General features: G+C 36.9%; 1 protein-coding gene across 1 annotated transcript in view; it reads right to left on the bottom strand.

Moving 5' to 3' along the window:
* The window catches only part of sptbn5.L (spectrin, beta, non-erythrocytic 5 L homeolog), a 149,759-nt gene that overhangs the window by 25,503 nt on the left and 98,571 nt on the right, over positions 1 to 25,685 (bottom strand). Inside the window, exons 34-46 of the mRNA XM_041573253.1 lie at positions 17,784 to 17,888; positions 16,814 to 17,002; positions 15,534 to 15,692; positions 15,132 to 15,323; positions 14,654 to 14,749; positions 13,872 to 13,990; positions 11,297 to 11,411; positions 7,425 to 7,538; positions 7,050 to 7,171; positions 6,514 to 6,676; positions 3,149 to 3,337; positions 1,997 to 2,074; positions 672 to 844 (exon numbers count right to left, since the gene is read on the bottom strand). Coding sequence (XP_041429187.1) covers positions 672 to 844; positions 1,997 to 2,074; positions 3,149 to 3,337; positions 6,514 to 6,676; positions 7,050 to 7,171; positions 7,425 to 7,538; positions 11,297 to 11,411; positions 13,872 to 13,990; positions 14,654 to 14,749; positions 15,132 to 15,323; positions 15,534 to 15,692; positions 16,814 to 17,002; positions 17,784 to 17,888 — 1,814 coding nt within the window. The remainder of the gene's footprint in view (positions 1 to 671; positions 845 to 1,996; positions 2,075 to 3,148; positions 3,338 to 6,513; positions 6,677 to 7,049; positions 7,172 to 7,424; positions 7,539 to 11,296; positions 11,412 to 13,871; positions 13,991 to 14,653; positions 14,750 to 15,131; positions 15,324 to 15,533; positions 15,693 to 16,813; positions 17,003 to 17,783; positions 17,889 to 25,685) is intronic.

Here is a 25,685-nt window from a genome sequence, read left to right as displayed (position 1 = left end):
TTCTGAGCCCCCAAAATAAGTATTTATTATACCTCCTATATTGTTCTCTGTAATATCTTTTTAAGAATAATAAACATTATAGATTCATAAATATGAGAGCATTCTACAATACAAGATCTGAGAAAAGCTTGATCCCTTTATCACTCAAAGGGGTTATAAAGTTATAAAGTGTCCTATTCCAAACACTTTGCAATTGTCCATTTTTTTTTTTTACAGTTTCTGCATTATTTGCCTTCCTCTTCTGCATATTTCCAGCTTTGAAATGGGAGTCACTGACCCCGTCAGCCAAAAACACTATTGCTCTGTGAGCTTACAATTTTATTATTATTGTTGGTGTTACTTTTTATTCCTTAACTTTCTATTCAGTCCTTCTCCTAATCATATTCCAGACTTTCATTCAAACCACTGCCTGATAAAAAAATCCCCAACAACCAGATAGCTGCTGAAATTTCAAACCAGAGAGATGTTGAACAAAAGGCTGAATAACTAAAACCACACACAAAAGAAATAAAAAAAATAAAAATCAATTGCAGGTTGCAGACTATCAATGTCTATCTCATACTAAATGTTCATTTAAATTTGAACATCCCCTTTAATTACCCCTCAATTTAAAAAAAATAAATAAATTCAACTGTTCAGTTTATGTGCATGCATTGCAGAAAATCCCATACCTCTCAAGGACTGCCTGACATTTATTGGCGATGTTCTCAGAATCATAATGCTGGTTCTCCTGTAACTCTCGGGCAAATGTCTCCATTTCATCAATGTTATCCATTTGTGCATCAAGGGCCTTCTCAAATATCTCATGTTTTCGCTGAAGGTTCTCAACACTGGCCACAGAGTCCTATGAAAAGAAGGCATAGGTCATATCTGTGACTCCATTGAAAGGATGTTGATCTGGTGCAGGATCACAGCTGGCAAAGTATAGAACAAATACCAGATGGATAAAAGGTTTAAGGACATAAATGATAATTTACGAATGCAAGCACAAATTCAAAATACAAAAGTGTTACTACAGCAGATCATCCTGTTTTTATTATCTGTTTGTAAGTTTCAAATTGTAGCGCACATGAATGCACAGGAACCCTGGAATTCCATGTTGTACCTACAAACGCAAACGTGAAATTAAGGGTTAACTGGAAACATCCAGCAAACACTTAAGCTCCCCATAGACGCAACGATTCTTCTTGCCGAACGACCGATTTTAGGGAAGTCCGACCGATCCTTCGAAATTATCGTGCGGTTAGTGGGATTCGAACGGTCGTACATCTTACGATTTTTCGGCCGACATCTGTCAGGAAATTGATCAGCCAGGTTAAAAAATCTATGTCGGTCCCAATCTATCTATGTTTGCAGGGCCAAGCAGGCAGCTCCCCTTTGTTTTCCTGGCAAATTGGTCTTTTTAGTTGATGGTAAATTCGTATGATCGCTCTGAGAAGATCGTGGTCTCACGATCAGGATCTGATCTTTTAAAAATCTCAACATCTATGGCCAGCTATAGTTAAGTCAATGATACATAAATAGTGCACAGTCGTTAATATACAATAAAGGAGAGGATACAGCATACATGGAGGTTCCCATATATACAGTACAGGCCTCCTGTTACTGTGGTGTGCTGGCAGCCACATGGGGGAACGATAACTGAGAAATCCCCCAGGGATTACTTCCATATGTGTATTGTTGGCATCTGGCCAGTGCTTTTTATAGAGCCCCATGGGCAATGGATGACAGTGTTACACTGTGTTACATCTGTTAGCCTAGGAAGCAGTGACATTGCCTATCATTAAATTCCTACTTCACCAAAATAGTTCTGTTCCTCATCATACAAAACAATTAGGGACCAAACTGGAAAACTGTGTAAAAAAAAAAAAAATGCAACATTCTGTTTTTAGGTCAACTGTCCCATACATGAACTAGAAAGTAAAATATATTGGAGCTTTGTATTTTATCCTATATTCTGTCATTTCACATAGAAAAAATACAAAACACTACCTACCCCAAGATCATCATTAGCCAGGAAAGCTTCTTTACTGTTTAGCCAACTCTCATTCTGATCCACCAGGCCAAAAAAGATCTAAAAGAAAATTATTAAACTTAACTCTCTAATATTGTTATATCTCATCCTAATTTCATGGCTGCAGCAGCCATGGGAGACGAAATGCTAGAACACTGGAATGTAAAAATGATACTGAAACGTTGCTCAAAAACCTGGAACACATCAGTATCACTTTATAGCAGCAATAATCTTTACATGTATTTAATATATATAATCCCCATAAAGCCAGTATTGCTTCTAGTAGAAGACACTACTGTACATACTATATGCATTATTATTGTGGTAGTAAATTCCCCTTGCTTCTAAATATACTCAAATACAGAAGGGATCCATGTTGTTTGTTGAACATTTCAGCCACAACTTCTTTTTTTACTGTATTCACAATACATTTTTACTGATGGGACAGACTTTTAAAGGGATTCTGTTATGATTTTTATGATACAGTTTTTATTTCTAAATTACACTGTTTACACTGCAAATAATTCCCTCTACAATATAAAATGTCATTCCTGAACCAGCAAGTGGATTTCTTTAGTTGTAATATTGGTGTGTAGGCAGCCATCTCAGGTCATTTTGCCTGGTCATGTGCTTTCAGAAAGAGCCAGCACTTTAGGATGGAACTGCTTTCTGGCAGATGTTGTTTCTCCTACTCAATGTAACTGAATGTGTCTCAGTGTTACCTTAACATTGTTCTTTTGTTTGGCTGCTGGAGGGAAAGGGAGGGGGTGATATCACTCCAACTTGCAGTACAGCAGTAAAGAGTGACCTAAGTTTATCAGAGCACAAGTCACGTGACTGGGGGCAGCTGGGAAACTGACAATTTGTCTAACCCCATGTCAGATTTCAAAATTAAATATACAAAAATCTGTTTGCTCTTTTGAGAAATGGATTTCAGTGCAGAATTCTGTTGGAGCAGCACTATTAACTGATGGTTTTTTTTAAAAAAAAGTTTTTCCCATGACAGTATCTCATTAAGTATTTGTTACCGTGTTACATAACAAGGGGTATTTACTGTAATGTAGAAAAAACATGTACTTTTATTTATTCTAGGTGTTCAAAAAAAAGATTTGTTTTTTTCTTTTCGAAAGTCACCTGCAAATCCCGGGCCTGGCGCAGCCTCAGGTTGTTGTCTCTCCAGGATTTTAATAGCTCATTCCAGGCTTCTGCAGCTTTTGATAATGAAAGTTGGATATCATCACTTGCATAATGTCTTGAGTTACACAGCTTCTCACCAGAACTCTTGATAGAATGGTACCTCTCTTCTCTTGCCTCTATTTCAGCCTGAAACACAATATTTTTATGTTAATGTAACACAATAACACAACAGAATCCACTAAAAATGGCTTTGTATTTTAATGACGTAGTAGACAATGTGGAGCAGCTGTTAGTGACTGACATGTATCTGTTAGGGGAAACTACAAATGCCACGTTCTAACAGTAGAAATATGGATATTTAACGCAAAGTTTTAATGGAAGAAGTAAGAGATAAGTATCATGCATATGTAGCTGTGTTTAATAACAAAGCAGACATGCAGATTAGTGGGATAAACAAAAAAGTGCAAGTAGTGCAGCTCCTACAAAACACACATCATGTAGGCACAAAGGTCCGGGGACCAGATGGTATTCATTCCAGGGTACTTAGCAAGCTTAGCTCTGTGATTGCCAAACCTCTTTACTTAACTTTTCAGGATTCATGGAGGTCTGGCATAGTGCAGAGAGACTGGCGAATTGCTAATGTGGTGCCGCTATTCAAAAAGGGATACCGTTCTCAGCTTCAAAACTATAGGCCAGTTAGTCTGACGTCAGTGGTAGGAAAGTTTTTCGAAGGGATAATAAAGGATAAGATAGTGGACTTCATAGCAAATAACAATACTATGAGTTTGTGCCAGCATGGTTATCTGCGTAATAGATCTTGCCAGACTAACTTAATTTCTTTTTATGAGAAGGTGAGCAGGGACCTCAATTCTTGGATGGCAGTGGATGTGATTTACTTTGCTAAAGCATTTGATACAGTGCCACACAAAAGGTTACTGATTAAATTAAGGAATGTTGGCCAGGAACATAGTATTTGTACCTGGATAGAGAACTGGCTAAAAGATAGACTACAAAGAGTGGTGGTAAATTGTTAGTGGAGTACCTCAGGACTCTCTACTATGTCCCTTGCTTTTCAACTTGTTTATTAATGACCTGGAGGTGGGCATTGAAAGTACTGTTTCTATTTTTGCAGATGATACTAAATTGTGCAGAACTATAGGTTCCATGCAGGATGCTGCCACTTTGCAGAGTGATTTGTTTAAGTTGGGAAACTGGGCAGCAAACTGGAAAATGAGGTTCAATGTTGATAAATGCAAGGTTATGCACTTTGGCAAAAATAATATAAATGCAAGTTATACACTAAATGGCAGTGTGTTGGGAGTTTCCTTAAATGAGAAGGATCTTGGGTTTTTTGTAGATAACAAATTGTCTAATTCTGGGCAGTGTCATTCTGTGGCTACTAAAGCAAATAAAGTTCTGTCTTGCATAAAAAAGGGCACTAACTCAAGGGATGAAAACATAATTATGTCTCTTTATAGGTCCCTGGTGAGGCCTCATCTGGAGTATGCAGTGCAGTTTTGGACTCCAGTCCTTAACAGGGATATAAATGAGCTGGAGAGAGTGCACATATTAAGTGCAACTAAATTGGTTAGAGGGATGGAAGACTTAAATTATGAGGGGAGACTGTCAAGGTTGGGGGTTGTTTTCTCTGGAAAAAAGTTGTTTGCGAGGGGACATGATTACACTTTACAAGTACATTAGAGGACATTATAGACAAATAGCAGGGGACCTTGTTACCCATAAAGTGGATCACCGTACCAGAGGCCACCCCTTCAGACTAGAAGAAAAGAACTTTCATTTGAAGCAACGTAGGGGGTTCTTCACAGTCAGGACAGTGAGGTTGTGGAATGCACTGCCAGGTGATGTTGTGACGCTGATTCAGTTAATGCCTTTAAGAATGGCTTGGATGATTTCTTGGACAGATATAATATCAAAGGCTATTGTGATACTAAACTCTATAGTTAGTATAGGTATGGGTATATAGAATTTATGTGAAAGTAGGGAGGGGTGTGTGTATGGATGCTGGGTTTTCATTTGGAGGGGCTAAACTTGATGGTCTTTTTTCAACCTGATTTAACTATGTAACTATATGTTCATGGTAGCATTCCATGTGTGAAGCCCACACATCTCTCAATGACTTCACCTTAAAACTAACCACCTGTATGTAGACAGACATTACAGCATGCAGGATCGAAAAGAAAATGAATACTTGGAAGTGTTTTCAAAAGACAAATACTCTTTTAGTACAGAAAGTTCAATTAGTCTCTTAGTAAAGCCAATGAGAGAACATGCATGACCTTATGCTCTAGATAAAATCACTGTGGCCTATGGCCTAGATAAAATTACGGTTCCTCTTTTGCAGAACCTTTCCTTTACATTTAAGTAATAATCTACAGGAAATCAGAAACCCCCACCAGTAGTTAAGCATAACATATAAATGTTTGAATATGGATACATTTTGCTGATTAAAATTCATGGAAGGAAAGAGTCCTTTTTACTTGCACCATTTTGAGAAAAAATAATGCTACCGTTTTTAATAATAAAAAGGACATTTTAACAATAACAACACGGACTTAAATGAACTAAAATTAACAGATGCTATAAAATTATAACAAAAATAGTAAGAAGCCTCTGACCTAAATAACATGAATCAACAGGCTACATGGCTCCTTATATATTCTATGTTTATGGAATAAATTCTCTAGTGAAAATTTTAATGGAATTTCGAAGTAACCACATGAATTTTTGTGATTTCTATAAAAACAGAAGTGACATAATCTGTGACTCTAGTAAATAAAAAAAAGAAAAATAAATCTTTTATCGCAACAAAAAAACAAGATCTCAATAGTTACAAACGGGGGCTGACTACCGTCAGAAGGTCAGTGCTCAAATTAATTGGTCTGGGAAGTGATTGGTTTTTACTCAAAATTGTTGATGAACGAAATGATTAGGCACGCACTGCACTTTAATTTAAGTTAATTACTAATCTTAATGGTAGGGAACTAATCTATCACTAGATATTAATTTAATTGTTACAGACGGGGTACTTTTCTAATCCTCTCTTTATAATCTGTGACTCTAACATAATATTATACAATGTCTAGTAAACGATACATTATGCCACATATAACTAGTATTTTAGAGATTTAAGAGCATGCCATCATGAACTTAGTGTGTTCTGGTATGTGTATGTTCTAGATTTACTGTACACTGTAATCATTTTCCTGTATTCTGAGTTAACAAGATTGATTCATCCTTTTTTATGAGTGGGTAGCCTTAAAATAATGTACATTTGAGCAGTTAAAATACAAATAAATGTAAAATGCTAAGTTTAATATTCAAAATGTAATCATATACCGTACCTTTCTTTCCTGATGTTCACCAAATCTAGCTTCAACTTCATTGAGGTGTTTTGGTAAAACACTACCATCAATGATGACTTGCAGTTTTTGCATCCAGTTCATTAACTCTCTCAAATCTGTGTTAAACCTTTGTAAATGGTAAGAAGAGTCCAGTTTCTTCCTCCTGAAAACCAATAAAATTGATCAATATCTATCAGATATTATAAAACGTACTTTAAAATAAATATATATATACATGTTTAAATGTTTTAGCAGACATCCAATTAGTCCAGAAATCTCCAGGTTCTGAGCATTCTGGATAATAGATCCCATACCTGTAGTGCAATATATCAGTGGGAAACAAATCCTAGGATTCAGACATTATGTAAGGTGTTTCTATTAATGTTCCTATATTCTAGGCCGTCCTTATGATGCAAGACACATTATATTTAGTAATGTATACTCTTTATAGAAATGATTGCTCAAACAGATTTTCATGGAGTCGTTAAATATAAAAACATAGTTTGTCCTTCAGTAAAGTGCAGATTATTTTGTACCGTTCCTGAGCTTGGATCTGGAGCTTCTGCCAGTTGTCTGCCATTTCTTTTTGCTTTAAGGTCAGACGTTCGCTCATTGACGGATTCTTTTTGGACAGGCGGTTGGCTTCTTGATGCAAGTGCTGCAAGGGAATATTTATATTAAAGAAAGAGTTTTAGTTCATGAAGCCACTTGGCAAGTATACACTTTTTTCTGAGAATAATATGGATCAGGGCCCAATAAAAGAAGGAAATGGATAATAAACAGCAGCACAGACTGTGGCTCAATCTTTTAAATATTTAACTCCTTGGCCGCAGGTAGACTGATCCGTAGCATATTCTAGGCCTGAAATATAGACTTTACCACGCTTCAAGTCATCTGCTTGAATTCAGTACCTCTTTTTGAGCCTGAATGACCTTGATGTCTCTCTCAGTTTCTTCATGTCTGCGGATCAAATTTTCAACGCTCTCCACGTCTTTGCCATAATCAAGGGACTGCATAAGCACACTCTGAAGAACAACAGTTGCAAAGGTGGTAAGGAAAAATGTTATAACCGGAGTAAACTAACTCAACAAAAATATACATTTCTGACATTCAACTATATGGCACTGATTATTTGATCTGTTTTGGAAAACTTTTGTTACCATAGAGAAGCATACATTCACATCTGCAATCAGAAACCAATGTATTGTAAGAAAAGTAGTACAAATCCCATAAGGCTGCAGTGTAACTATACAGTTAGTCATAAAATAAAACCAAATGTTTCTGAACATACACATAGCACACAGTTGCTACAATATATGATAGGGTTGTCTTTAAGCCCATCGCCTCCATGCTTCGTATATTATTTCCATTTTATTCTATTAGAATGCAATTTATAATATATATGCAAGTTATATACCAAATGGCAGTGTTTCGGGAGTTTCCTTATATGAAAATGATCTAGGGTTTTTTGTAGATAACAAGTTGTTATCTGGGCAGTGTCATTCTGTGGCTACTAAAGCAAATAAAGTTCTGTCTTGCATAAAAAAGGACATTAACTCAAGGGATGAAAACATAATTATGCCTCTCTATAGGTCCCTGGTAAGGCCTCATCTGGAGTATGCAGTGCAGTTTTGGACTCCAGTCCTTAAGAGGGATATAAATGAGCTGGAGAGAGTGCAGAGACTAAGTGCAACTAAACTGGTTAGAGGGACGGAAGACTTAAATTATGAGGGTAGACTGTCAAGGTTGGGGTTGTTTTCTCTGGAAAAAAGGCGCTTGCGAGGGGTCAAATAGCAGGGGACCTTTTTACCCATAAAGAGGATCACCGTACCAGATGCCACCCCTTCAGACTAGAAGAAAATAACTTTAATTTGAAGCAACGTAGGGGGTTCTTCACAGTCAGGACAGTGAGGTTGTGGAATGCACTGCCGGGTGATGTTGTGATGCTGATTCAGTTAAAGCCTTTAAGAATGGCTTGGATGATTTCTTGGACAGACATAATATCAAAGGCGATTGTGATACTAAACTCTATAGTTAGTATAGGTATGGGTATATATCATTTATGTGATAGTATGGAGGGGTGTATATATGGATGCTGAGTTTTTATTTGGAGGGGTTGAACTTGATGGTCTTTTTTCAACCTGATTTAACTATGAAACTATGTAATTAAGCAATGTTTGCAAAAAAGAATATTTATAAATTGTTTTTGCTAATTTTTATTACTCATCTTTCTATTCAGCCCTCTCCTATTCATATTCCGGTCTCTTGTTTACATCCATTCATTGTTGCTAGGGTAATTTGGACCCTAGCAACCAGATTACTGAAATTGCAAACTGTAAATTGTCTCAGAACATCACTCTCTACATCATACTAAAAGTTTATTTAAAGATGAACAAGCTCTTTTAGACAACTCAAAAAAGTAATGTTGGAAACCTCCAAAATATTGTACTTTGGCATGGGAGAGCAGCTTGGCATTCAGTGATCATAAACAGAGTACCTGTAAATCCCTACTATTTTTATTACATACATTATTGTCATTCAATGTTCCCATTGTAACGGAAGCCAGAAAATATGAGGAAAAAGTGATAAGCAAACTGTTTCCCGTTGCTATAATGCTCAATACATTCATTTTCACAAAGAGACTTGGGTGCCAGGGGTTCTTAACCAGCAAGAACAAAGTTACTTCCTTTATTAAACAAATATTCAAGAACATAATATTTTTTACACCACTGGTTTCTTCTGCTAGTGAACCCATTTCCACAAAGGGTGCACCAAGAGATTACATTAAGGGGCAGATTTATTATGTGGTGTAAAAAAAAACAGTAGGATAATTCGCCACACACCACCATTCTTCGTCATTTTTTCTTAGATTGATTTCAGCTGGAACTTTCTTACAAAGGTCTGAAGCAATGTAAAATAATGGCAGGAAATCTGGCGTTCAAACAAAAAGTAGTCAGCACAACAACACTTCAATTCTTAACGTAGTGCAGGTTCCCCAATGGCCACTTTCCAATATTATAAACACAAAGTTGAAATGGAACAGCACCACTTGTCCCTTGAAGAAATTAAAATGCCTTTATTGTATAATTTCATAGGGCATTACAGCGACATTTCGGGCCAAACTTGGTCCTTTATAAAGCTTGAAACGTCACTGTAATGCCCTATAAAATTATACAATAAAGGCATTATCATTTCTTTAAGGGACAAGTGGTGCTGTTCCATTTCGAATTTCAGGAAATCTGGCATTCGCATGGTGTAAAATAAAACACACCTTGATAAACTCGCCATTTATTTTATACAGCATTTTACACAGTTGTTTTTTTTTTTTTTGCGAATTTCATTTTACACAGCATAATAAAGTCTACTTGATGGAGCACAAAGCTATTCTTACTAGCTCACACTGGGGGTCATTTATCAATGGGCAAATTTGCCCAGTGTTAATAAATGAGCCCCTCTGTCTGTCTAACACTCCTTGTGCACTCTATAGCAGAAGCTTTGCCACTATTTTTACTTCATTCTCGGAGTCCCTTATGCCTGACTTCATTAAAGGATTACAAAAACCCTAAAAATGAATGTGTCTAAAAATGCCATATTTTATATACTGCACTAATTGCATCAGCCTAAAGTTTCAGCTTGTCAATAGCAGCAATGATCCAGGACTTCAAACTTGTCACAGGGGGTCACCATCTTGGAAAGTGTCTGTGACACTCACATGCTCAGTGGGCTCTGAGCAGCTGTTGAGAGGCTAAGCTTAGGGGTCATTGCAAATTATCAAGCAGAAAAATGAGGTTAGCCTTTAATATAAGCTGATGCTACAGGGCTGATTATTAAATTCTGATGCCAGTTGCACTGTGTTGCCATTTACCAATAATCTGTATTAATTACTATAATCAGTCTTATATTGTGAAAGTTATATTCTATATGTACAGTATATTGTGAGTGTATCCCCAAGCTCAATAACTGACAGCAGCCCAAAGCATGTGCAGTAAAATCAGCAGAAATGAAGATGGGGAGCTACTGGGGCAACTTTGGAAGCACAGTACTAAAGGGGTGTAGTTGCCTTGGGCTGGTACAGAAGCCCAAAACATAATGTACAGCATTTCTAGCCTACTTCTTTAGTTAAGCTTTAGCTCTTCTTTAAGGCGATGGTTACATTAGGGCTTCATTTTATTACTTAGGTCTCCTGCCCCAGACTATTCAGCAGGATCTCCTTCCTCTACAGAGTGGAGTCCAAAGAGACAAAGTAACGTGCTTCCTCCCCTATTATGGACTAGGGAACAAGAACTACAAGGCATAGGTAATATTTCCTCATAGTAGAGAGAGATAACTCATTACATCTCTTACAGTACTATATGCTCACACGGAGCTCAGCTATTGCAAAATAACGGGAAGTAATTGTGGTACACTGCTGTATTGTGTTAATGTAAATAACACCTTCACTTGCTTCACATATGCTATGCATTATTCTAAACTGTAAAGGAAAAGCAAATGATTGCAAAGTAGAGGGTTACAATATTTAATTTCCTTTTTTTGTCTGTACTAAAGGCTGCTGGATTTTGTTTGATATATAAAAAGGAGCAGCCATCCTTCTGCTTAAAATTTATCCCTAAAATGATTATTGAATATTTGTTAATTTTATGAAAAATTGGACAATCAAAAATGTATGTAAATATATGTGAACCAAATTTATATAACAGTATACAGTAAATTGCAATACTGTGCTATGACAGTGAGTTCCATTATACATATTTAGCATTTTTCAACTCATAATATATTCCCATACCTTTTCACTTATTCTCTCATTAACGTCATCAATTTCACGAATCAATGAGTGAACCTCTAGTGCTCCCTCTAGAGCTTTGCGGTATTTATTTAGGTCCCCGTGGAAACTGTTCCATCTAATGGAAAATAGGAGACAACGTAAAGGAGTTAACAAACATTCTATGCTGGCTAGCAAAGTTCAAATCACAATAATAGGTACAAGGAACAAAAAATCCAGTTTGGGAATTAGTCACATATAAATGGCTAGTGTGAAAAATACTGTGCACTTATGCAAATGTTCACTTTTATACAGATACCTCATTCTCAGTTTCATCTCCACAAAGTAGCAATGCAGAAATTTCAGCATGATACATTGCATTAAAAACCTAATAACAAATTATACAGCTTTTTCAGCCTTTTACATACTGGGTGTAATGTCTTCTGGCAAATGAAAGAGTGAAGACATAGCTAAAAAATACTGAGACATAGAGGCACATTTACTAAGCTCAAGTGAAGGATTCGAATGAAAAAAACTTTGAATTTCGAAGTATTTTTTTGGATACTTCGACCATCGAATAGGCTACTACGACCTTCCACTCCGATTCAAACTAAAAATCGTTCGACCATCGACCATTCGATAGCCGAAATACTGACTCTTTAAAAAAAACTTTGACTACATACTTCGGTAGTTTAAACCTACCGAGGTACAATGTTAGCCTATGGGGAACTTCCCCTTTTTTTGATCGAAGAAAAATCCTTTGATCGATCGCTTAAAATTGTTCGAATCGATTTTTATTCGATCAACGCTTTTGCAGTAAAATCCTTCGAATTCGATATTTGAATTTGAAGGATTTTACTTCGAGGGTCGAATTCGAGGGTTTATTAACCCTCGATATTCGACCCTTAGTAAATGTGCCCCTAAGCTTCTCTAAAGAAATATGTCTGAAGGCTAATGTCTCATGTAACATTTCTCTGCAGATGGAGAATTGCCTGTGGAGCTACCCACTGGATTCAATAGGAGCTGTATGTAGTAGTCTAGAGGGTTTCTCTATTGGCAAACAAATGCCTACTGTATATGGAATCTCCTCCATAAAACATAAGAAACTGTTTGAAATCTGGAGGGTAAGTCTAATGGAATATGGAAGGAAATTGCAGAGAAGGCATGCAGTATGTGAAGAGAGGTATTGAGAAGCTGATTGTGTGTCTTATGAGTGGGGTGGTAAATACTTGGAGACAGGGCCAGAACTTGGGGTAGGCAGAAGAAGCATGTGTCTCACTGCCTGGCAATGTGATAAGCGGGCGAGTTTTCACTCGTGACCATCATGCATTGAATCCTTCATCCAACCACACATATCATTTCCCTATGGCCTGCTCACTCACTCACTTCACTGTGGAGAAGGGTGCAATTGTCGGTGGGCAGGCATGCCTTGGGTGCCACTTACGCTAGGCCCAGCACTGCTTGGAGACAAGTTCACAAATCTAGGGTGAGGCAAAGCTGAGAATGGCTTTTAATTTAAGAGACATTAGTCTAAATTGTATCCTGAATGGTAGTGGAAGGTAGTGTCAGGATTGCTAGTGCATGGCAGAGGAGGAGTAGTTGGTGATGTGTATAAGCCTTGAGACAGTATTCATTATGGCCTGGAGTGGTGACAGTCAGTGAAAGGGAAGGCCAATCAGAATTACAGTAGTGAATATAAGACATGCTAAGAGAATGATAAGAACACTGGTGGTTGTGTGATGAACTGACGCATTTTAGAAATATTCCTTAAGTAAAAGTAATATGATTTAGATATTTATTGAATATAAGGAGTGAAATAGATGGCAGAATCAAAGGTAAACACAAGGCACTGGTTCTGGTGAGAAGTGATGATTGTGGAGTTAACTGTAATACAGATTTGTGTGACTTTTGGATGTGGGTGAGAGTAAAGAACCATATCTCTCTCAACACAAATTTCATTTAAGGTACCCATAGAATATCCAAGCATAGTGAGGAGATTAATCTGAATTATTATTATTATTATAACATAAATAAATGTAAATGTGAGAGTATATTTATTAAATGGTGAAAGGACAGTTCACCAAAGTTTTACAGAGGAGAACTCGAAAAACATAAATACAAGTAAACACAGAGCCATGGAGTTATTGGCAAACTGCGGTGACTGAACTGTCCTTTCAGTGTTTTATAAATATGCTTGGTAGTATTGAAAGGCAAATGAATTGATTATTAGGCCAAGGGAAGAAGACCACCGAGAAATTAACAGGGGGACAAGGATAGTGCCTTGAGGTATCACCACAAAAAGAGGTAAAGGAATCAGCTCCACACATTAATATTACCAATATTAAGTTCTAGTTCCTATACAACTGATTTAATTATTTTACAGTATTGATTAACTAACAAATTATGTCTAGATTCTTAAATTCCACATTAATACACAAAACGTACATCACTATCCAAGAGATATTCAGTATAAAGCTGAAATTCTACAATGACAAAGAATATTACATGCAAACTGCAGATTGCATAAAAAAACCTGGATTAGAGTATTGCTATCACATTGGATTTTCTTGTTCCGAACAGGGTAAAGTAGGACACTTACTTATTATTTAATTGTTGCCTCCTCAAGGAAATTGTCTTGACCTCTTCTTTATTTTGTCTCTCGAGTCTTGTGGCTAATGCATTGATATCTTTTATATGCGCATCATCCACAGTCATGTCCTACAATATAAATAATACAATATTTGGTGATAGCATTCTTATTTTACTGAGCTTGATATGCACTGTATAGTGTAGATACTCAAGTTGGAGTTCCCTGGTCTAATCTATTCCAGTCAGATCAGAGGAGAGTATATTAAAGGTTCTGGATATGTCTGATCCTAAGCCTACATCTTTTTTTCATAATAATGGAAAGGAGAAGGGCTTTTTATTAAGGATACTTTTTCCCAAAAGAGTTTTTTTCCCAGAAATCATAGCCTAGAGGCCAATTTGTCTCATAGGTAATTCTCGTTCTGCATGTTATAGTAATACTATATGTTTAGGAAAGAGTGTAATTCACGCTAGTGTTGCCTAACGTTGGGAAACCGTGCCAACAGGCAGTGTCTTTGAGAATCTTGCTGCATGGGCGCTGGTGCAACTATTGAGGTGGGAGAAAAAAGTGAGGTGTATCTATGTGAGTGGGGTGAACAGACTACAAATTGGGATGGAAAAAAGACATTTATAATATACTGCGGAGAAAGCCAGAGTGGTAATGGAGAGCCTGGGGATGGCAGAAGTGTGAAATGTAGATGGGACTTTAAAGCAGAAGATAACTTGCATTCAACTAGATGAATGTATACCAATCAAAAGAAGGAAGGCAAAAAAACAGCAGGAAAAGAGTCTTACACTAGAGCCTGCTCCCCGAAACTCATTCAGCTTTCTTATTAGCTGTAGACAATGTTCATAATCTCCACCCACATCACCAACATTGATCATCACTTCCTAAAAAGACAAAAAAACAGCTGGTTTAATATTTATAGATTGGTTTAGGGTATTTGTAGTCCTAATAATGACAAATGTATTGCATCAAAGTATTCTTTTTTGGCGAATCAAAACTCCTGCTCAGCATCATTGGCTCTGCTGTATAGCACAATAATGCCACCTACTGAGGTCTTTCTGTATCATTTCACTATATATGAATTTACTGTAATTTTACAGCCTTCCATATATTTTAACAAAGGATTATAGGGAGAATTCCGTATATTACAAATACAAAAGAAAAAGAATGAATGTGCATAGGGGCTTTATCATGCAGAATTTACAGAAATTAAATGGAAACGTTATCCAAAACGGTTTTGCTTAATAGACCTAGGAGATGCCATACCTTCTCTCTGATCCAAGCCTCCACCTGGTCAACTTTTTGTAGGAATTCCAAAAAGTCCCTGTTGTCCTCCAGCATTTTACCACGAGCAGCTACTGCCCTTTTAAGTTTTTCCCATTCTTCATGCAGTGTTCGGCTCTTCTGGCGAATCTCTGTAGACTTTGGGTGGTGCTGAGACAGCAGTGAGTTTCCTTTCTGCACACAAGCAAACACATAATCCCCATGTTAACAACCTGAGCACATTACCCATTCATGACATTATTTCAGTCCTTGTAACCACAAACCTAAAATGCACACAGAGAAGTAGGCCACAAACAAGGAGCCACACAGAAGCACATTTTTAGAATACCATAATTATTTGTTATTTTCATTAAAGTGATAAATAAAGGCTATTAATTAAATCACCTCTGTAACATCTTGGATGTTCTTCTCATGAGCCAGGATTTCCGCCTCAAACACCTGATGCTTTTGAAGCAACTTTAGTTTGCTCTGCAGGTCCATGGGGCCTTGCTGGTGAGTGGTATCATCCAGTTTCTGCATGCGCTCGTTGATCCAGTACTGTGCCTGCCAAGAGAGAAAAGTAATGATGAGAAGGGGGCTTTTAAAGATACATGCACCAGTTGCTTGGATTTAAATAAATCAATGAAAAAAGTTAGCAGCACAGATTGGGAATTTTCCTGAGAGGGCTGAGTTATGTATGTTAACACTGGGTGCAAACAAAATGCTGCCAATAATATAAAATTGCCCCTGCATCATCCAAGATGCCAGGAAAGTTTGCAGCTTGTCCATATTCTGTGTCTCTTGTATGTAACAGCAACAGGTCCTGCATACATAGGTGGGTGTTATTCAATGCACTTCATTGCACAGGGGGGTGGCGAGGTGCAATGTAGGGCCCAGCTTTAAATGAGCTCTATTAGAGATATTCAATTGTAAATATGTTTAACTCTACTTTATAGAGTACAGACTATTAAAACTGTGCAACTATTAGATTAAGGTCAGCGTCACTCTCCTGGAGGGCTCTGGAAGACCAGTCCAGCTGTGGGCAGAGATCTTCCAGCACCATAAGCCCAAAATCCACTGATAGTTTAGTAGAACAGTATACAAGTCCACAGTACATATTGTCCCTGCTGACAGAACTTTCAGTTCCTGGAAACATGGTATCAACCTGCCACCGGTCACATGGTGTAATGTGTGTAGGCTTACTGCAGTGTAAGGAAGGGCAGGTCCTGTGAATTTATAGCCATATGTGATGAGTAGTTTTAATGAAAAGAAGTGCAAATTAATCTGACACTATTTTAAACACATGGTGGCTGTGTTACAGATTTATTTTTGGATCTTATTTCAGATATCTTGGCTTTAAATATATTATACAAAGATAGTTTACTCTGAAAACAGCACGTAGAGCTCAAAATAGAGTTTACCACAGTTCACTAAAGGGGAATTTCCGTTGCTCTCTATCCACTTGTAAAAAATGTTGGCCTATTTTCACCCTTTGAAAACTATGCCCCAACAAGTAAATAGAGCGGTGTGAGATTTGCCTTGGATGAACTGTGGTGAGCTTTTCTTTTCTCCTTTGATAAATATGACAATGAAGGTCTTGTCAGTTAAAAGAGTAATGGTATCTTTGCACATTCCATAACCGAACCACATTTTAGCTTTCTAAAATAGTCTGAATTTGCCATTACTTCTGTAAGGTTTTGGTAGAAGAGAGCAAGCAGCAGTGCAGTATTCAACTCTTCTTTCCGAGCCTGGCTGAGATCTTTCACTTTCCTCCTTCTCTCCAGTACAGATCTTAGTTTTTGCTGTATCTGCTCTCTCTCTGGCCTCCTGCTGCTGTCTTGAAGCTTGGCAGCCTGATCCTGTAAGGACACCACCTGAAACAGATATACAAAATGTCAATACTGGTGAATTATATTTTCCTGGCATAGAAATGTGTCTGTGTGGAAAAAGTGATGAAGTGAAGAAGCCATAATAGTTTGGAAAATGAAGATATGATTTTACCCACAGCAGGGTTGCCCACATTAACACCCATGCGCTGTGCACAGTGGAATACCAACTCTGAACTGAAAAATAAACACAATATTTTGATAGTGAAGAACAGTAGACAGCCAATTGTGTGTTTGTGAGATACAGAAGGTCACACTGCAGGGCAGTGTTTTCCATAACCGCTAGCATTCTGAGCAGGGAGATCCCTCATCAAGGCACATTCATGTCTATGTCTATAAGGCTGAGCAATGTTCCAGTTGAGATAGAAGGTGCTCCCTACTTTGCACTTGCAATTAATGTCAAAAACGTTGTCAGTCACTTCTATACTGTAATATTGAATCCAACAGAATACATGATGCCACTGTTGGAAGACTATTCTCTGATAGAAAACTGATTGGAAGAGTATTCTCTAATGGAAAACATATTTTAAATATTGGACTGAATACGCTAGCCTGCTTAAAAAAAGTGATGTTCTGAGATAATTTGCAATTCCGCCTTTTACCGAGACTTCATTATCTACATCGATCACTGCAAGTAATTCAAAATCAACAAAACAAACAGTCAACGAAGGCTAATTGTCTCAGAATATCTATGTGTATATCACACAAAAAATTGTTTTCCAGATGGGCGTCCTCTGTTTCATGGTGGAGCTCTGGTGCTTCTCCTTACCTTTTCCTCTTGGGATGCAAATAGCTTTTCAAATGCTTCATGCTTTTTGATCAGTTGTTCTATTTCCCCTGCAGATGTCCCAAGGTCACTTGATTTCAAAGAAACCTGACAAACAGAAAAAATGTCTATTTTGACACAAAAAAATGTAATTGTAAAAATAATGCTTGTGATCATAGAAGTTCTAAATGGTTATTCGTATTCATCCCAGTATAAAGAAGGCTAAAATCATTTGACAATGGTCATGTGGAAGAACATGCATGAATGGCACACGTCCCGTTTACACCTATAGCTAGTGGAACAGTATTCTGAATGGCCAAAATTAAGTAGCGGTGGATCTGTTACTGCTACATGTGTTTTAAGCAGATATTTTCTTATAGTTGACTATGAAAAGCAATGTCAGGCAGATAGGGGAATATTGACCAGTCCAGCTCTGTTTTTAGCCTGATTACAGTGGCAGTCAAAACCCCTGTGTGATATAACAGTTTGAATTTTGGTATGATTATCCCAGATTTTTAGAACTCACCAATTACCTACAGTTTCTATAAAGTTAAAAATATGGCACACCTGTATAAATGCAGCCCCATAAGCACAATAGTTTTACAAGAATCATGTGCAAGTGATTCCTTACAACTAACCAGTCAAATTAAATTGGTTCCTTTGAGTATTAAATCATGAGAATTGTGAATTTTACAAAAAGCCAGTGAGATATGGTTCATGTATCTATGCAATATATCATAAATCTAGCCTAAAAAATAAACTTTCCATTCAGTACTGGTTTTTGCAAACAGCAACAGTTCCACTATTAGGCCTATGGCACACTGGGAATTTTGTCTGCCGTTAGATGGTCAAAAACTTCACTGCTTCCCATTCAGGAAGGGGAAATGCTTTGTCTATGGTAAACACAGTTTGTGACACCACTTAGAAATGCTCAAATGCATACTTACAACGTAGAAAATATGTATAAAACCAAAGAATTAAAATACACTACTATATAATGTTACAGTAGTACTGAAAGCGTAATCACAATATAAGGGAGATCCAGACCCGTTGACTGTCAGAGGTTGCAAAGACCAAAACAAAATCATTTGAAGAGTCCCAGGAGGAGATCTTGATGTTGGGATGTTATTGACTGTAGTCATAAGGGGATATCCTCTACAGCTTACTAAGCATGAGGTCGTTTTTTTAAGACTGAGATAAAAATAAATTATTTGCATAACTTAAGCAACTGGAAAATACATGCTTCTTCTGGAGAGATAATGAGCTATCAGTCATTCCTAGCTATAGTATTGTTACTACCATCCACCCAAAAAGTAATGCCCCTAATTGGAGTCTATTATATGAAGTCATAATGAAGGATTGTCTGTATTAGTATACCATGTAGTATACCATACCAACATAAGGGATTGATATCAGCCATGCTTAGAATGCAAGTCTTGAAAGCACACATATGGAAAGGAGGTTTTGCTGGATTTCTCATGTACAAGGATGTAGTCCTTCGGTTGGTACATGAAATGTTTTTGCTGTGAAAGAATAAATCCCCCAGTGTACTATCGGGGCATTATTTACTGCATAGAAATAAACAGATTCCTGGAAAAGTACTCATGCCAGAAACTTATCATTTCAAGACATAGTTTGGGTCTTAAGAACAGATGCTGTTCCCAGCGCTATATTATACCCAATATTTCTGGAATTCTCTATGCATGGGATAAGGCCTCAGGCTATTTTACTTTCTGTGAAAAACATGGAACCAGGGCAAAACCACAAAAGCTGTCACTAATTCATTCTCATGAAACTCCAACAAAAAGTCTGTTCTGCCACATTTTTTCACTTAAATGAACCACCTTATATCACACGCCGCTCTGTTAAATACAAGCAGCTGCAGAAATAGAAGGAATAACATTTCCATCTCAGGAGGCTTTGATCCTAACCCTTTCTCTGCCAAATTGAGCGATAAAAAGACAAGTTTTCTTTCTTAAGAGAGATACTGTCACCACTTTATTACACAAGAATCATTTCTACATGTATATCTTGAATTGCTGCCATAAAGTAAGACAGAATAGTTGCTTTTGCAAGGAAGAAAGTAAGGCAACAAGCATCAGTAAGTACATTTAGGGGGGTATATACTAAAACTCGAATTTATCTCGTTTTGGTTTTTTAATTAATACACAGTCGACTTAAGTCCCATCCACTAATTTATTACATTTATCAAGAAATCAGTACGGGGAATGTCTAGACAAAATCGTGTGAATCCAAATTGTATGCATTTTTCGAGTTTGACGCCCAAATCATTTGATTTTTTTCAGATTATTGTACGAAAACCTTCACAGATCAGGAAACATCTTCAGGGACATCTGCCACTTACTTCTACATGACCATGACAGGTTTTTAGCTGGAGTATTTTCAGATTTTTAGCAGCTTTGGGGCATAATAAATCTCTATTCCCTCTAAAATTTTGAGTTTTCCCCTTATGGGCTAGTCCACACAAGGAGATTCGGGGAGATTTTGTCGCCTGGCGACTAATCGCCTCGTCTTTTGAGCGACTATTTCCCTGTGCATTAGCGCAGGCGACTTTGCATTGTAGCCTATGGGGAAAAACGCTGAGGCAGTTCGGAGAGATAGTCGCTCAATAGACAAGGCGAATAGTCGCCAGGCGACAAAATCTCCCCGAATCTCCTCGTGTGGCCTTAAAAACTCAACCAGAGTATCTCAGTGGAAGTACAAACATTACAATGGCATTTTTACAGAATAACACTATTCTATGTGGTAGCTGTCATTATTTACAGGTGCAAGTAAATATTTCTTAGTTAAAGTTACCCTTTAAAAATGTAAAGTCCCTGATTTTGCATTTGTATTTGCCAAGGCAATATAGCTTGCACTGAGCAAAAATATCCATAGTCAGGAGCTTCACACAGATCAGTAAGTGTTAAATTCACCTTGAGGAAGACAAGTGGAGCGTGACAAAAGAAAAACGATTCCTACTGAGACAGACCCCACGCATACAGCCGCACACGTAGTTCAATGGATTTCTCATATTGCTTATATGAAATGTACAGTTCATGCACCTACTTAGTAATCGTCCCCAACGTATTCTAAGTACAGGTATGGGATCCGTTATCTGGAAACACGTTAGCTCAGAATTACAGAATGCCCATTTCCCATAGACTCCATTTTATCCAAATAATCCAAATTTTTAAAAAATGATTTCCTTTTTCTCTGCAATAATAAAACAGTATTGTCTACTTGATCCAAACTAAGATACAATTAATCCTTATTGGAAACAAAACCAGCCTACTTGGGTGTATTAATGTTTACCGTACATGATTTTCTAGTAACTTAAGGTATGAAGATCCCAATTACGGAAAGATCCAGGTCCCGAGCATTCTGGATAACAGGTCCCATACCTCTACAGCCCTAGTATACAAGTAACATTACAGAAATAAAAATATGCATACATACATACAAATGTATATGCATTATACTTGCTTGTAGATTGTTGTTTGCATTACTCTTTTGTATATAGTGTATGTTCCATTTTGATTTTCAGCTCCATAGCTATAAGCCCTTAATGTGGCCCTGCATATATCCCCCTCCCCCAGCCTATGGACTCCTTTTTATTCCAGGGGGTTGGGCTTAAATCCAATTTAGTTAGAAACATTGTTTCTTTTTCTGGCTGTTCAGTGCAGAGCAAAACGGGACTTTCCAGTACAAATGAGGGACTGCCGGTTGAGTGGTCAAAAGAGGGACTGTCAGGGGCGTAACTATAGAGGAAGCAGACCATGCGGCTGCAGGGGGGCCCAGGAGGTATAGGGGCCCCATGGGCCCTAATTCATATAAAATTTCAATAAACATTGGAGAAACAAGTCAACCCCAAAACATTTTGGGGGCCTGAAAAATAATTTGCTGTGGGGCCCAGTAATATCTAGTTACGCCACTGGGGACTGTCCCTCTAAAAACGGGACAGTTGGGAGGTATGATGAGCTGCATTATTTCCTGTCAGGTGATCTTTGAGGCAGAACACAAACCATCACAATGGTGGCTCAAATGAAAAGCTGTACAAGGACAATATTCACTGATATGTATAAACAAACTGAGTAAGATTCTTTAATAGGTCACATATTACTATATATATATAGATAGATAGATAGATAGATAATAGATAGATAGATAGATAGATAATAGATAGATAGATAGATAGATAGATAGATAGATAGATAGATAGATAGATAGATGATAGATAGATAGATAGATAGATAGATAGATAGATAATAGATATATAGATAGATAGATAGATAGATAGATAGATGATAGATAGATAGATAGATAGATAGATAGATAGATAGATAGATGATAGATAGATAGATAGATAGATAATAGATATATAGATAGATAGATGATAGATAGATAGATAGATAGATAGATAGATAGATAGATAGATAGATAGATAGATGATAGATAGATAGATAGATGATAGATAGATAGATAGATAGATAGATAGATAGATAGATAGATAGATAGATAGATAGATAGATAGATAGATATGTGCGTGTGTGATCTTTTTTTTTTTATGATCCATTTTTTTCAACTGCCCATGAAGCTGTCTTCATGCATTTAATTCCTAATTTAGTTACATGAGAAGGGGTTACCTTTTGTTTAATTGTAGCACAAGTACATAAGTAGTAAGAATTCAGTATGCACCATGCCCAGCAAGTCTGCCTGGATGGGATTAAGAACTATTGGTCTGGAATGCCGGACTAATGGGCTTTTTCTTTCTTTTCTTTTTATTACATTTATATCCACTGGCTTAGTTCATTTTAGTTAGTTTTTGTAAAATGTTTCTATATTTCTTCATTGAATGTTATACATTTATGATAATAACACGCTATTGTGTTGCATGCAGTATTTTTGTTTATCTGCATTAAAAAATTTTCTGTCATTTTGATTTAATTTGTTTAATATGAGAATCAAATAAAATATTTTTTAAATATTAAAAAAAACAACTATTGCTCTGCTTGTGTTTTTCATGAGTACTTTTGCAAAGAAGCTCTGGCCTAGTCGTGTGGTGCTTATGACATGCTGCCCCAGCTGAGCTTGCGTTCTATCACAGATCATAAAGTGCTGCCCTTGGGGTGTGCACAAATACATTAGGTCCTGAGCACTATTCACGGGAGGGATTCCCAGCAGGGGGGATGGAGGCTTGGCACGGGAAGGAGAAACCAACAGCTGGAAAACTGAACTGGTAACCCAAGACTAAACCTAGCATCTATGTCTGGTTCTTGGCTGTTATTGGATAGGGCTATATGAAACCACACCAGGCTATTAACTTGATAATGTATTTACTCTGTACAGTGTGCCTGGCTCTCTTTAACTTTTCCACTGCTGACTGGTGTGTTTACTAAGTGGATTAACTGTTTCATACTTCTGCTTGAACACTGCTGGAGTTTTCTGAACAAATGCTTAAAAACTAGACAAAAAATGTGGGTGAATCTGTATTTTGGGCAGTTGAATCTCTATGAATAATCTCTATGAAGGCTTTACCTTGAAGGAATGATACAATCGGGCATTTCTAGCAAAAGTCTGAGCCAGGGACTCACACCATTATTAGCGGGTTGGATGCTACAATTTTAGTCCCATGCAACCAGCACACAAGTAACTCTACTCATCACATATATTTCAGAAAAGAATTTTGTAGAGACAGAAAGATGTCTCAGTGTTCAGTTTTGTGAAGCGATTCTGTACATTTTGTGTTTTACAAACGTTTACAAATAGGCTCCTTGTTAATCAAGCATCTTTTCTTAACAGCCCAATGTAAACATGCCCCTGTGCTTTGCATTAAAAATATACAAAAATATAGTAATAGGGATGCACCGAATCCACTATTTTGGATTCGGCCGAACCCCTGAATCCTTTGTGAAAGATTCGGCCGAATACCGAACCAAATCCAAACCCTAATTTGCATATGCAAATTAGGGTGGGAAGGGGAAAACGTTTTTACTTCCTTGTTTTGTGACAAAAAGTCACGCAATTTCCCTCCCCACCCCTAATTTGCATTTGCAAATTAGGATTCAGATTTAGTTCGGCCGGGCAGAAGGATTCGGCCGAATCCGAATCCTGCTGAAAAAGGCCGAATCATGAATCCCGAACCGAATCCTGGATTCGGTGCATCCCTAATTCCTATGCACTTGCTATACACCTTTAATCACAAAACTGACAGTTGACAGTTGGCTGCTGAAAGAAAATAAGGTTAATCTATTTGTAATAGTCCTGTAGGTTCCGGAGTCTTCACAAATAAAAAATGTGTTTTAAGAAAATAGTTATGTGATCTGTATTCCTACAGACTCGGACTACTGTAGAGAGTTAATCAAGGATGATAAATTAGAATCAAACACGATGACTGTTTGCCTTTGATATGTAGGCATTATGGTTTTACTAATCCTGACTGACATTAATTCCCTAAATACTTTTTCAAACTTTCTGTAGACACATTTTGAAATGCTTCTAGAGAAATTCATTGAGCTACAGTTTTCTTTGATGGGAGTAATTATAGGGTTTTATATGAACACACATATACACAAACTCTTAGACATGGCAGGTGTTGCTAATAATTCCACATCCAAATGAAAGAAAGCAAACACTCTCTTCATTTCTAATCCTTTAACCAAATTAGTGGCCCAAGAAAGGAAAAAATGTGTTTTTATATTTGTAGTTACATGAATCTGCTGGCTTTGAAACGTAGAGAAAGCTTTTGGTACCCTGCCAGTTATTAAAGTGCAACATTTGGCAAACTATACCTAGTAACTTTAATTTATGTTTTCGTTCAGTTCTGATATTTCAGATCTCATTTTTATAAGACCGCATGTATGTCTCATATTTTTTTTGGCACACGGCACAGCTGTCTTGTATGTTGACTTTCTGGAAAGCAGCACATAGGCTGACATATGTGCATGATAATATAGAGGGCCAGTGATGCTGTAAAATCTCACTATAAAAAAATCTCCCTAAAGACTTTGTAACCACAGTTATTGGCACCTATCACTTTAAAGAATCAGCCAACCACAAGTTAATGTGACATTTGTTATATCTATTAATTCTGACTTCAACAGCAAAAAAGATTCTTTACTCTTGGAAGAATGCAGTAACATATATACACTGTACTGTATATATATTTATATATATATATATATATATATATATATATATATATATATATATATATATATCGCACAAAGACCATTGACTCTATATATATATATATATATATATATATATATATATATATATATATATATATATACACACACACAGTAGTTCCACGAAATGTGCTGGGTGCGGAAGTGTGTGTGTGTTTTCTCTGGGTTACCAGGGTTACCAAGAATAAAAAAAAAAAGGTCAATTTATTTTATATTTCATTCCCAATAACAAGAACTGAAACTGAGCAAAACTAATGTTTTGGCTCATATTATTAAGGCTTTGACAAATACAAAATGAGATTTAGATCTACACACCAAGCTCAAAGTCAAGATCTAGAGGATGGTCCAAATGTGATGGAGTTATAGTACTAAGCAAAAATAATTGTTTCACGTAGTAAATCAATTAATTACCCGAGGAAATGAATAGGTGTATAACCTATGGTTAGGCTTATTATGTTAGGTATAACTGGCCAGCATCTAGTCATACCGCAAAATGAAAGGCACTAAATTTGCCCAGGTCTTATTCCCTGTAGCAATTATTTAGAATTTTCCCTGGTTGTAGCATCTGTCTGACATTATGAGTCTGTGATCTTAATTGTAAGCTCTTGTTTTAAGATTGCAAGCTCTTATGTAACCCTTGTTTGTTAAATTATTTTAATACACTTGTTTGTTATAAATTAATATAAAGCTCTGTGTATTTTGCTAGCACTTTCTT

This window comes from Xenopus laevis, chromosome 8L (assembly GCF_017654675.1).
Source record: "Xenopus laevis strain J_2021 chromosome 8L, Xenopus_laevis_v10.1, whole genome shotgun sequence".
NCBI classification, from domain to species: Eukaryota; Metazoa; Chordata; class Amphibia; order Anura; family Pipidae; genus Xenopus; species Xenopus laevis.
Note: the sequence above shows the minus strand (reverse complement) of the source record. Positions and strands in the feature narration are given on the sequence as shown.